Raw genomic sequence first — 14079 nt, 5'->3', positions numbered from 1 at the left:
CACCCTAGGGACCGCCAGCCCGGGCTCCTTCTTCCAGGAACGCGCAGCGCGCGGCACCACCCCCCGAGGAGAGACAGGCTCCTCCGCCGTCTGCCTCCGTGGGATCAGCGACCGTGCGCGCCCCCGCCCCGCTCGAGCACGCGCCTCTGGGTCGGAGGATGGCGGCGCGCGCCCCCGACAGCCCGCGGGGAGAGCTCGGCCCCCGCCGCGCGCCCGCGCGCCCGCCCGGCGCCGGAATGAATGGAAAGTCCAATCTCGCGCGCTCGGCGCCGGCAGCCAATGACGCAGCGGGAGCGGACGCGGCGGCGGGCAGGTGTGCGCGTGTCGCCGCCTGACGCAGGGCGCGAGTCGAGCTGCCGGGTGTCGCCGCCGCTCCCCGCGGCCCCCCAGCCGGCCCGACCCCTCCTCCTTCTCCTCCTCCCCCCCCCCCCCCCACGCCCCGCCACCCGCCGGGCTGCGGCGGCGGCGACCGCGGGTTCCGCGTGCGGCCACCGATCGCCGCCCTCCCAGCCCTCCCCGACCCCGCCGCGCCGCGTCCCCCCGCGGCTCACAATGTGCTGACCCTCCCGGCCGCGCCGCACGCGCTCCGGGGCCTGGCGGCCGCGCTCCCTCTGGAAGGGACCGACCGCGGGCCCCTTCCTCCTTCCCGCTCCCCTCCCGGACCCCGGGCTGAACGCCACGCGCGTCCTCGCACCCCGACCCCCGCTCACACCCGGGCTAGCGGGCGACCATGCGGCCCTGCAGGTAAGCAGCGCGGCCCGCGGCCCGGCCTGCGGGCACGTGAGCAGCGTCGAGGGGCGCTCGGTGCCCGGGGAGCCGGCGGCGAGGCGGGGGCGCGCCCCGGAGCGGGAGGACAGGGCCCGGCGCGCCCCGGAGGGGACAAGGATCGCGGCCGGTGGCCGTTCGGACGCGGGACCCCGTCCCTCCCTCGCCGGCCCTGATGGATGGCCCGCGAGGTGTCCCCGAGATGCGGGCGGGCCATGTACTTCCGGGTTCACACCTTTCTCGCCCGGCTCCGCGCCGCCGGGTCCGCGCGCCTGGTGCGGGCGAGGCATCGCGGCCTCGTGTGCGCGGCCGGCCGGGGTGGCCGCGGCAGCCCCCGTCGGGCGGCCGGCGGGCTGGGAGCGGGAGGGCCGGGCGGGGGGAGGAGGAGCGGGGCCGGCGGCTGGGGCGACGGCGAGGAGGGCGTCCCGGCGGCGGTGGCGGCGGCGGCGGCGGGGTCGCGCGGCCGGAGCGCGCTGCTCGCAGCCGCGGGCCCGCGTCGCCAGGGGGCGCCGCACCTGTCCTCCCCGCACCCCGCCCGCCCCGCCGCCGAGCCGCTTTGTGGCCGGCGGGCGTCGGGGATCCTTGTGGCTTCGGTGTCGGGAGTGCACATTCGTGGATTAAAATGAAGCGTTCGCGGGGGACGGAGAAAAACGCACTAGGGTTTTAGGTCGCTTCTGCAAAGGGAACCACCGGAGAAGCAGCGATGCCTCTGCAGGAGCACTGACTGCCGCCTGGAGCCCGGGGTGCGGGTGCCTTGCGAGGAGGCTTTGTGCTCCAGGAACTTTGTTTTAAGTTGCACGCTGGTGAACACTGAGCGCTCTCGAGTAATCCCGGGCAGTATGCATTTCATGTCCTCACTGCGGGAATTCCTTAAATGTAAGTAATAGTAAGGCCGCCATTTTGGATTGTTTCACGTAACAGACAAGTCTTGGGAGCCTGCGTTTCCTCCGGTTCCTTTCTGCTCGCCCTCTGCACGCGTTTCCATCCATAGGTTTTTGTGGGGGCGGGGGGGGGGGGGTGCAGGGTGCTAGGTATTGGTGCCGTTCACAACACAGCATCCAGTGAGGATTTTTGTACAATTGTTAATACCAGGGGAAAATAAATTACGTTGGTGTTTATTTCTTGGCCACAAATACTGTGGAATTTAACATGGCATGTGCCGGGATTAGAAAATGTGCAACATTGTTGGCAGAAGATGATTGAGAGTGTTTTCGCCTCGTGTCGTTTTTTTGTGCCCGTTTATATTTAGCTAGGTGGTAATGCAAAAACGCTTTTTTTTTTTTTTTAATAAAATGCATCTGTTGGTAAGTCAAATGGTTGAGTTCAAGAATCATTGTTAAAATATCACAATTGAATTTTTATAAAAAGGTTTTGGGAAAACTTTAAAATTGAATTTTTGGAAACAAGCCAGTTAATGTAATTTTGAATATGCAAATTTGGTTGTTTTAAAATATATGCTATTTAGGGTTTTGAGGGGATTTTTTTTGGCTGTGGTTTTGCACAGATTTGATAGAGTAGTCATAAATTAACAGAATTGTAATGATCAGTTTTTCCTTTAGGTTAATTATTAGACTTTTTGTCCATTTGGGGGACATTTCTTCCCAAATTCTTTATCTCTGAATGTATGAAATAGAGCAATCTGTTATGTCTAAATTTCTTCAAGAGCTTTGGAAATTAAACTGACACAGGCCTCTTTCTAGTACTTGGAGGTGAGATGAAGATACTAAAATGAATAAAATACTTCATTTAACTTTGCCATTTTACAAATAGGATCAACTAATCATTGCTTGATAATCAGATGTCAAGAATTTAAGGATCTGAGTAAATTTGTAGTACATATTATTAGAACTATTTTAGGTATTTTTAATAGATTTGGAACCAAATGATTCAAAGATCAATTTTTATTAATCCTTGTCAAATTGTAGTGTCTTATTATATGTCTATGCCAAACTTCTTTCAGGAACAATGAAAAATTTATTGTGAAATTAATCAGTACTTAATTCTGGGTTATGGAAAAGGTACTGTCAATTGTACTTCTTTGTAAGTGAAGGAGATTGGATTTTAATATGGGAGTGCTTAAAGTTAGTCCAGTATGACTTATTTTAAAGTATGTTGCACATGTAAATTCTAAAAAACCACCAGAATTTTAGTAAATATAAGGGTGTGTTTTTTTTACCCATTTATTCCCAAGAAAAGAAGATTAAACATATCTTATCTGTCTGATATTTGGTAATGTTTGGTATCTGATCATGTCATTTTTTTTGGGGGGAGGGGGGTATTTGAAATACTGCTATCATAATTAACAAACCATGATTAAGGGAAACTTAAGTTATTAAAACATGGATAACAGCTGTCTGTCGGGTATAGCACTGATATCTCTCTAAAATAATTGAAGTGTTATTTATAACTACTGAATTTGGGGACTGTAAATGATCTTTAAACATTTAATCTAGAGTTGAGTTGATTCAAAAAGGAAAATGGACATTCAAAGATGAATCTGTTTAGAAGTAATTAAAACTGTTGAGTATAAAATGAACATTACAAATTTTGGGTCACTTAAAAGAATTTTCTTATTTGGTTATTAAGAATCTAATTTTCTTTTAAAATAGTATAGCCCATAAGTGCCCAGAGTTTTTATATTTAAATGCTTTAGAACCTGTATCTTATTTTCTTGCCTCCTAAAGTGACATTTTCTTTCCAAATAAGTACTGTTTTCAATGAACCACAAGGTAAAAAAGAATTTCTAGCTTGCCAAGCAAAACAATGAAATTTTTTTACATTAAAAATTAAGATTTATTTATATGAGCATATTTAGGAATATATGAAATATAGAAACACATCGATTTGAGAAACTGGACCATAATATACAGACTTGGATTTATCTGACAGTGGCTCTATGAAGTCGCTGACCATAGTGCTGAACCAAGACGGCCATATTGGCCACTGTTAAATCTGACTGAAAAACCACACAGAAATTGTAGAGGTTCAAGTAACATCATCACTGTAAGAAATATATATATATATATATATATATATATATATATATATATATATATATATATCATATATACTTTTTAATGTATTCTTTTTATCCAGCTGGGTTGGATTCAATCAGAAACTGTGATAGAGAAATATTATCCCTGACTATTTAACATTGATTTTGAATACTGTCAGTTTAATCAATGAAATCAGTGCTAGAGATTTTCTCTTTCTTTGAAAGCTGCTACTTGCAAAGGAAGACAAGATTTTAAAACCAACTTAAGCGACTAATGAGTTCTTACAAAAAGCAGATTTTTAGTTGATACAACAGTAAGGTTGAGTATGAATTTGATATTTGCAATTTTTGATTCAGGTTTTAGTCTGGCACTATCCAAACCATTATCTAAACGTGTTACCAAAATTAATCAAATTAGAAATAACTCGTGAAATAAATTCTACCTGGAAACTATAATAACATATGTAATTTTCTAAATAGAAATATATACCAGTACATTTTGACATTATAATGGTCTTAGTACTTTGGGCAAATTTTCTATTGTTTGAAGCAGGACAAACACCAGGCTGTCACTTCTTACAATATTTCTAAATTGAACACTGATATGAAACCATCATAGAAATTACCTGCAAAAGAATGCCATGATACATTTAATATCTCAGTAAAAAGTGCTATTTTAGAAATAGAACTTTGACATTATTTTCCTAAAAATAGAATGGGTTGATATGCAGGATCATCAAATTAAAGGTCAAAGGTGACCAACCAGGACAAAGGGCATGCAGCTCATTTTCAAGCAATCAGTTTCCAGTTTTGTCATGGCTGAACAAAAGCTTAATTATATAGAAAAAAGGACATAGTGTTGTATGACCAGTTGTAATGATGGAAAAACATGTTTTAAATTTTCTAGATGCTTTTAAATTAGTATTTCTTTTACAGATAGTGGAAATGCAAAAGCCAAATGCTTTTATATTTTCAAACATTCCTTTTACATTTTTTTTATACTCTGCAAAAACATTTCAACTAATATATTCTATATTGCATAAGTTAAAAACAGGCTTTTCATAGATTAAAAATTTTAGAAAACCTGTAAATTATGCTCTGTTTTTTTTTCTTTTCATTAACCTCTTGGTATAATCTCTGCTAATTAATGTCCTATTGTTTTATTTAATATTATACTTACTACACCATTAGATTGCTGGCAGTGACATAAAGATTAGCAGTCTTTAAAACATCTCTTGATTACATAGAGGTGTTCAAGTTTAATTGGAATCCTTTTTCCCCCCACCATACCAAGAGAGTACATTAAAGTTTCTATCTTTAAAGTTATGGTGGGCCTTCAAAATATAGGATTATCTTTTTAAACTGAAATTTTGCCATTATTTTGGCTCTTTAATTTAAAATCAAAATTTGTTATCTAATTTAAAGTGACCTTTTCAATTATTCAGCTGTGAGCTTTATTTTATGGAACTGTTTAATACTGTGGAAAATACAAACTATTGCCTTAACTGAACCAACTGTGCTATAGCTCAACTGTGTTACAACTTTCACATTTAAGTTAAAGAATTGTTCTTACCAGTTAACTATTGTGCTATACTCAGTGCCTTTAAACAATTTTAGACAATGTGCCAATTGACTTAATATTAATTGAAATTTATTTTCTAAAATAAATTATTTTCTACCACACTTAATTGAAGAGTATTCTAGATCTGCCAATATCTTATATGAAACGAATAAAATTTCAATTTGAAAGTGGTTGAGAAAGTTAAACTCAACTCTGTAATTTAGCAATATTAGAGATACTAGCCTCTAATTTTAGCTTAACTGTTTATATATTATAAATAATGAAAAATTATATATTATAATTTAATTCATAATTATAAAAATATAGTTTTGAAATATTTTTCTTAAGTAATATAAATTTTTCTTTCTCTCAAGAAAATGTTCAAAATATTTCACCAAATGTGAAGTTTCCTGTTTTAACACTCCAGGACTTATGATTTTTCAATTGTATAAAGTCCCATGTAAATATATTTAAAGTAGATCATTTTTTAAAAATTGTTTGTACCTGTATATATTTAAAGGTAGAGTATTTCAGTTATAGGTAAAATTACAGTAGAATGTTCAGTTGAATTACACAATCTATCCTGATTTTGCTTTGCAACATTTGAATTCTGTTGACTAATTTGCAAAAAATAATTACAGTGAAGGGTTTTAATACATAGTAAACATTTCTTTAGAGGACAGTGTAAAGGGGGGGGGGGAGATTAACCAAAGATCTTATATGCATATATGCATTACCTATGGATACAGAAAATAGGGATGTGAAGGCATGGTGGGTTAGGAATAGAATAGGGTGGAAGCTGGTAATGGAGGGGGGGGGCGGGGAAGGAGACATCTGTAATACTCTCAACAAAGATTTAAAAAACACATTAATTTCAATATTGAACTCCAACATTTAATATTTTAGGTAATGTGTTGATGTTATATTTGTATAGTAATCTAAGTAAGTATTATGCTTTAGGTTTCTATCTGGTGTTTGTATAGGATGTTTGCTCTATGATTTTAAGTAGAGTTATTAAAAAACTTTTACCCTAATTATTCTTCTAGGAAGGAAAAGTTACATTGGTGTTTACTTTTCAAATAATGTATTTACTTCAATCATAATTGTCATATTGTAAGTAGACTAAAATTTTTGTTATAAACCATAAAGTGAATGTTTTTGTAGTAAACTATAATGTATCTTATACTTACATTATTTTAGAAAATACTGATAATGAGAAACTAAAGTTGTTTTCTATAGCATTTTTTAAATGTTGAGAAATTATAATGATGAGAGTAAATGAAATAATTTTCCTTTTATATTGGTAAATATTCTTGATTACTAAATCATTCTTGAAAATTTAAAGTAACTTGCATATTAATATTAGAGAGGAAGATTAACATGATGTAAATGGAATTGAAATAAAGTTCTGAGTAACATGTTATAGTAGTGTTTTTACTTATTCAATTCTCTGGGCTCAACAGCTTAATTGGCAATTTTTTTTTAAAGGAGTGTATAGTGTGTAGTAGTAATCATTTTCCTTTATATTGAATAGTTATAATAGTAGATTAACAATATGTCAAGTACTTGAGAAAAATATTCTTATATATTGTAGTAGTAAGTATGAAGTCTAAGAGTATTTGTAATAGTGTTCATCAGTTAGGCAATTTTACAACAGTAAGTACATATACTTTAAATAAAATTCTTGAAATCACATTGTATGCAAATGTTTTGAATTTATAATAGTCAAACAATTAGCTACCTAGCACATTCTCTTTTTAAAAAAGATGCTTTTTAAGAAAATGTACACAAATTAATTTATTTCATAGTAAACTATTCTACACATGATTTAGCCAGGTTCAAAAACACATTAACTACTTATTGATTCATTTAAAAATGTGTATTAAACCCCAAAGAATGCCAAGATTAAAATGATGTGCTAAATCTATACAATTCCTGCCAACATAGAGCATAAAATTCATGTGGGAGAGACAACATTTTTCTGGGTTTATTATAGTCAGTTTCAGTACAGTATTAGATGGTAAAAGCAATGTACTTAGTGTGTAACATTAAGAAAAATAGATTGAAGTGGAGATAAAAATGATGAACAGGTATTTCTAGTGAAGGGTCAGAGAAGTATATTCTAGCATATCACAATTTTAATTAAATTTTTGTTTTTTAATATTTACTCCAAAGTATAGTATTAAATAAATACAGGCATGTATAAAACTACAAATAGCTGTGTTTTTTTTTTATTATTATTCATCCATTTAAGGAATTATTTTAATTCTTTATTGTTATTTTATTTCTAGTAGTCACCTATAATAAGAATATGAACATTTAATATAAATATTTTATGTAACATTTACCTATCTCATTATAATTGTTCAGTAAATATTGGATGGAGTATAATATTCATATTTAAACTTAATTCTTTACTAACTTATTTTTGAAAAATTTTGTACCATTAACATCAGGGAACTATATAAATTAATATCTATGTTATAATTCCATCTTTTCCTTTGGAAGGAGATATTCAAACTATAAAAAACAAAACAAAACACTATCATATCTAAGTTTGGACAGTGAAAAATGTGAACATCTTTATCATTCCAAATGATTGCCTTTTTTTAAACTCAGCTCATAGAGTTCTTAAATAACATCATGCCATTTGATTTTTACTTTTAAAGCTACCATTTATAATAATTTATCTGAATTAGTTAAAATTTTTATTAAACTTTATCGATTGATTTTCTGTATCTTTAGAATATGTTGGTTTGAACTTTTCTGTAAATATAAGTAGAGAAAATTAAGCATGGACTGTGGGCTATTAGAATAAAAAAAACATGACCTATGGTTTTGCAAAAATTATGTGTACATAATATTTAAATAAAGCCCTGCAGAAATGTAGTGTGCAAAGTAAAACTTAATATAGCCCCAATGTAAAGGAAAGTTCTATTTCAAATGTTTTAATGACTTTTATTAACATTAGGGTTTGTCATCATCTTCTGTCTTTAGGTTGTAAACACAGGATTTAATGTAGAGTTTCATGTCCTTTTGTTCACATTCTTTCTCTATTCACATTCTACTCAGTGTGATTGTCATCTGTTATAAGAAGAATCTTGGGTCAACATTCAAAATAACTTTGAACTTGAAAAATCCTCCATTTGGGCTTTTTTATTTTATTTTAATCCTTACCTGAGGATATGTTTATTGCTTTTAGAGAAAGAGGAAAGGTGAGAAACATCAATGTGAGAGAGGAAACATCGATTGGTTGCCTCCTATCCATGCCCTGACTGGGGATCGATCAAACCTGCAACTTTTTGATGCATGGGATGATGCTCCATCCAAACTGAGCCACATCTACCAGGACTCCATTTAGTTTTGAGAAAAAAACTAAATTGTACTTACAGAACTTACACATAATGGCTTATTTTGTGAGTAGATATGACATGTAAAACTTAGTTTAAGGGAACAAAGACAACCCTTGGTGATAGCAGGTGAGTGGATGCATGTTCAAACAGATCTGTTTTCCAAACTTTAGTAACTAACTTGAGGATAAAAATGATAATTCAATGGCTATCAGGAGTTTCTTTTCCAATTGCACTGAGTAAACTCTTTACTGCAAGTGTTACTGTGTTGTGACATATGCTAGCAGATATATTAGATATTTCAGAAAGTATTTGTATTTTTTAAACAAGAACTGTTGCTTTTTAAAATCTGGGTTAATGAGTATTAATTAAATGCACTTAATGATTAAATGAATTACTACTAAAATAATTTTTTCACAAAGGATATTTGAATGTAACAGAGAGAGACCTAATGTCAATGTTGTAGTACCACAGTTAGATTCTCATGGTTTATCTTCTATCTAAAGCATATCTGAAGAGAATAAATAAGTTCATCAAGAAGCACAATATTGTAGGTTAGGTTGATTCTTAACTGTTAATAATAATAATTAAAAATAAATGGGATTCTTACCCAGCCACCGTGGTTCAGTATTTGAGCATGGACTTATGAAGCAGGAGCTCTTGGTTAGATTCCCATCAGGAAATATGCCCAGGTTGCAGGCTAGATCCACTGTAGGGGGCTTGTAGGAGACAGTGGATCAGTGGTTTTTCTCTCATCATTGATGTTTCTATCTCTCCTCTCCCTTTCTCTCTGAAATCAATAAAAAAATATTTTTAAATGGGATTCTTAAATTACAATGTATTGATAATATGAAATATTTTAAAAATGTAATTGCATTGTTGATGAAATCAGGATATTTGACATCTTAATGGTCTTGTTTAAAATGTTTTTTAAACCAGTGTCCTTTAATAGTAATAAAAGGCGTAAGTGTAGGCATACACTTGTATGCCAATTGGTTATCTACCTAATATTGCTAGGTGAGTCTTAAATTTGACTTCACAGAGTCAAAACCTAGGCATTTTATTGCTTTCTAATGAGCCATTAAGCTGATGAAGAGGCAATTGGATAGGCAATTAATGTAGTTCTAACTTGAGTTTTCTGGTTTTAGGTTCTTCAGAAGATGATGAGGTCATTCAACCAGTTTTCATCAGCCCCAGGTGAGTCTATTTTCCCCCCCAAATAAATAATTAATTTAACTTATGTTTGAAAAGATCGCTAGAGGCATATAAGAAACTTGACAGCCTTCAGAAACTCACTTTGGCAAGATTGGTACCATATTCCACTGTACTCCAGCTAACTCTGTCCTGGAAACTGATATTCCCACCAGTATGCAGGGATGAAATATCCTCATTAACTGCTTTTCCTCCTGATTTTAGCAGCGTTGGATTTTGTGGGTTTTTTCATAACTCAGGCAAAATAGATAATTATATGCTTATGTAGCTGAATGAAGATTATTTGTAGCTTGTTCATTTTTGAAACACCCATAGGCTGAATTAATTTAAAGATAGAGAGTTGGTACTGTTTTCAAATAAGTTACCATAACATAGAACATTTTTTCAGAGAATTAGGGAATTTCACTAGTCTAGGAAAGCCTCCATTTATTTTGATTTTCATGAACTTGTGTCATATTTGTTTCTTATTATACTGCAAGAATGAGGCATTTGAACTTTTAACACTTTAAACCTGGACTTATTTTGTTATATATATTTTCATTTATTTAAGTGTACTATAAACCTGGATTTTGGGTACATAACTATTTTCTGAAATTACTGAAATTCACTTAAAACTTATAACACTATTTTTGGCTCTGATGAAATTAAAATCTTGGCTCTATTGACTGATATTACTATGAAAATACATTTAAAAGCTATGATATAACAAAGTTTCTGATCATTAAGTAAGTTTAAGTAAAAAGACGTTATTCTGTTATTAAATAGCTTATCAAATTTAAGATTATAGGTAGAAAGAGGAAAATGGTAGGGATCAAAAAGTTTAATGAGGAAACCACTGATAGGCATTGCCATTTGACAAACACTTTCCTTTTTTCTAGAGTGAATCCTTTGACATGGAGATGATGCTCTAATGAGTATCATGAAAAAGAAGATTCTGAAAAGTTGCTACAATATTTTAATTTACCAGCTAGTTTCTGATAACTGTAGACTGTGGTTTTTCTGTGGGGGGCAAACTGGAGACAAGCCAGATAACCTTTTTCTTTTCTGTTGGGAAACAATGTTAACACCAATGTGTTAAGTGACTGCAATAAAGTTTCATGTCTGTGTTTCCTTGAGATTAAAAAGGTGTTGTTTGGGAGAGGATCCACTTTCACCGAAAAGAGTGGTTATTTCCAGGGATTACATTTAAACTGAAATGCTTGAACATCTATTGGTCCAGTCTCTCCTCACTTTGCAAATGAAGTAACTAAGGCCAGAGATTCTTAGTAATTAGCAAGGTCAGCAAGTGGGACCAGAACTCTGGCTTCCAGTTTCTGGCTGGATGTTCTTTCTCCACAGATTTGCTTCCCACACAAGCATCTTTAAAACCTGATTTCTTCCCACTTCCCTCATCTTTCATTCCCCTACTGTTCTTCTCCTTCCCATGTTGCACACACCTGACCCCTTCTCCCAAATAAAGCCAAAGTGGAAATGTTAAAATAAATACCTGGAAAACAGTTCATTCTCTTATTTCATTTATTTCTTTTGATGACATTAAGTTATAATAAACTTTCACTCATTGCCTTGGAGGGGAAAGAATACTTATTTACATTCTTTAGTGTCATTTATACAGACAGAATGTTTACCGCAAAAATATGTTTAAATTATGAAGCATAGATTCAACTGGTACAGATGAAAAATAATGGCTCATTTTTTATATAAAACAAGAAGCTTCCTTTGTGCTATTCTGGGCAAAATAATGGAGAGCTTATTACAAAATGATTTTTCTAACCTATTTCTGCCCTCATTAAAATCATTTAAGAAAAATGTTTTGTTTTTTTTTTTCCTTTTCATTGGGGGAGTGTGGTAATGGAACAGGATTTTCTTTTTCTGTGTCAGTTGTTTTAAGGAAACTTTTTACAAAATGGATGCCCCTAAAATAATGTCCTTTTTCTGAATTAATTTTATTGCTACAAATACATAGCCGAAACATAGCTGGTCAAAAAGAAGGAAACATTTGCAAATGTTTCTTTTTTGAAGTGTTGAAAGCAATTTGGAAAATTTAAAGTATGTGCTAATAGTTTCCTTTATTTCCATAATTTTATTTAATTATACCTGGAGAAATGTGTTAAGATATTTAAGAAAAAAAATTTTAAAGAGATTTACAACTATGTAAAAATTCTCAAGAGAGAAGAATTGTGTTAAAAGCCAGAGAATTTTCCTTCCAGATTAGGAAATTAAATAAAAGGGAATTTTGCTTTTTGAAAACAAAAAACATAATGCCCCCCCCCCCCCCCAATATTCTGAAGTGCCTTTATTATAAGATCAAGGCACCCAGGGGAGTACTTTCATTGTTAAGAATTTTAAGAAAGTTATTTGCTTAGTAGTTTGCTGAAATCTCAATGGGAAGGAATCGGGAACAGTTGCCCGACGTGCAGCTTTCGAGCTGGGAAACCACAATCGCCAAGGCCAGAGAGCAGGTTCCCTAGGATCGCCCCTGGCCGCCCCCTTGCCGGTCGGAGGGCTTTCTCTGACCCTGCAAAGGTGCCGGCGCTGTTTTCGCGGCTGCCCTACGGCACCGGCGCCAGGAGTCTGGCGACCTTTCCCTTCTAGGCGAGGCCGGGGTGGGTGGTGATTGGGGGGGTGAGGCGGGGAGAGTAGGGTGTTAGTGGCCCTTTTCTGGGGTTCTGATTCCTTCCCCTTTGACCTCCCTTATCTTAGATTTCCGAGACTGATAACTCCCAGATAAATAGGCATCACATTATACATACTATATCTGGAAATGCAGTAAAAGTAGTAGACTGTGCCAAGGGTTGCCTTCCATGGTGGTAAAGGCAATGGTTTCCTTTGTTTGGTGTTCTTGGTGGGTGGGGGGAGGGGGGAGAGAGAGGAACACATGTAAAAATCCATTCATTAGTGAGAAATCATTAGCCTTCGGAAGGGTTCCACTTCTAAAGAGGAGGTGGTGATGTGCTGAATCAAGGGGAAGGTGACGAGAAAAAGGAAAGGAAGTGTCGGGGAGGATGGAGGTGGAGGGAAAGGGCCGCTCGGCTGGCCCGGGGGTCTCGGCGGCCCTGGGGCGCGAACTGCGCGTGAAATCGCTGAGCTGCGGACCAGCCCTGGGGCTGCAGACCCCGCTCGGCTCCTCTGCCGGGAGAAGAGCCCCCGGTGGAGCCGCTCCCGGCAGTGTTTGTTACAGCCCCTCCTCTTCGTTTTAAGGACCTAAGCCTTGTTTCTGCTTTGATAAAAGTTACTCATTGCTTATGGGAAAACAACGACGGTGGGCTGTGGCACCTCTTCTGGCTCCTTGCCTTGCACGGTTGGAATTAAAAACAAAACTAAACAAAAAACAAACAAAAAAAAATGACCAAGAACACGTGCACTTTGCTTTTTTTAAATGTAGAAGCCTTAGATTGTGGTACCCAATGGGCACATGATAGGTTATTTACTACATTTTTACCCCCAGTGCGTTAAAAATCTATGTAAGCTATTTGAACTTATTTTTAAAAAAGATATTTTGGAAGAACTATGATAAATCAACTTACGGAAACATTTGGCTTTCACGAGTATAAAACATGCGTTTTGAGTCAAGCACAGGTCTTTCTGGCACTAAAATCAAGTAGGAAATGAGAAAAATATTAAAACCAGAAGACTTCAGGAAGGTGACAAATTGGAAAGCATTCTAAGGAGATTCATAGGACCATTTTATGTGAAAGACGCTTTCTCTGAGCTTAAAGAGATTATGTTCAGTTTTATAAAAGGATCTTAGGCTCAAAAGACAAGGGTGTGGGAAAGAAAAGACCAATCTAAGTAAAAGATAGTGCCATATCCCTGAAATGGTGATATTTGCTCAGTGTTTGTTCACTTTTCTCCCCAATTTCCTTCCCCCTTCCTTCTCCCTCTCTTCCCTCCCTTCTCTCCCCCTTTTACCCACCCCCCAGGTATGTAAATGCAGTTGCCTTAAATTCTTTGTGAATGAACATTAGAGGATTTCTCAGAGTTCCCAGTTGGAAAAAGCCTTCTAACACAACTTGAAAGGCTGATGTCCCTCTCAGGAAATGAATGAGTCGATAACCTCTGACACCAGTGACCAGTCCAGTGAACCCTACCTTAATTCCACTAATACTGGAGGCCCCCAATCAGGCAAGACTGACTCTCCTATCATACCGTGTGGTTGAGTTATGCTATTTCACACGTGTAAGCTGTGTATTGGGTAG

At 37.8% G+C, this 14079-nt stretch overlaps 1 protein-coding gene and 1 long non-coding RNA gene across 2 annotated transcripts in view; both read left to right on the top strand.

The window, feature by feature from the left end:
* Window positions 1-285: 285 nt before the first annotated feature.
* LOC118706086 lies at window positions 286-11382 on the top strand. Its single transcript, XR_004983894.2, has 3 exons — window positions 286-744; window positions 9820-9868; window positions 10762-11382. It is a non-coding gene; the product is annotated as an uncharacterized LOC118706086 (long non-coding RNA).
* A 1503-nt stretch (window positions 11383-12885) lies between these two features.
* Window positions 12886-14079, top strand: part of LIN28B (lin-28 homolog B) — a 67865-nt gene continuing 66671 nt past the window's right edge. The window contains exon 1 of the mRNA XM_036414415.2: window positions 12886-13050. Within this exon, the coding sequence (XP_036270308.1) occupies window positions 12886-13050 (165 nt within the window). The remainder of the gene's footprint in view (window positions 13051-14079) is intronic.

Source organism: Pipistrellus kuhlii, unplaced genomic scaffold, assembly GCF_014108245.1.
Source record: "Pipistrellus kuhlii isolate mPipKuh1 unplaced genomic scaffold, mPipKuh1.p scaffold_m20_p_5, whole genome shotgun sequence".
In the NCBI taxonomy this organism is placed as follows: domain Eukaryota; kingdom Metazoa; phylum Chordata; class Mammalia; order Chiroptera; family Vespertilionidae; genus Pipistrellus; species Pipistrellus kuhlii.
This window is presented reverse-complemented; position numbering and strand designations above follow the sequence as displayed.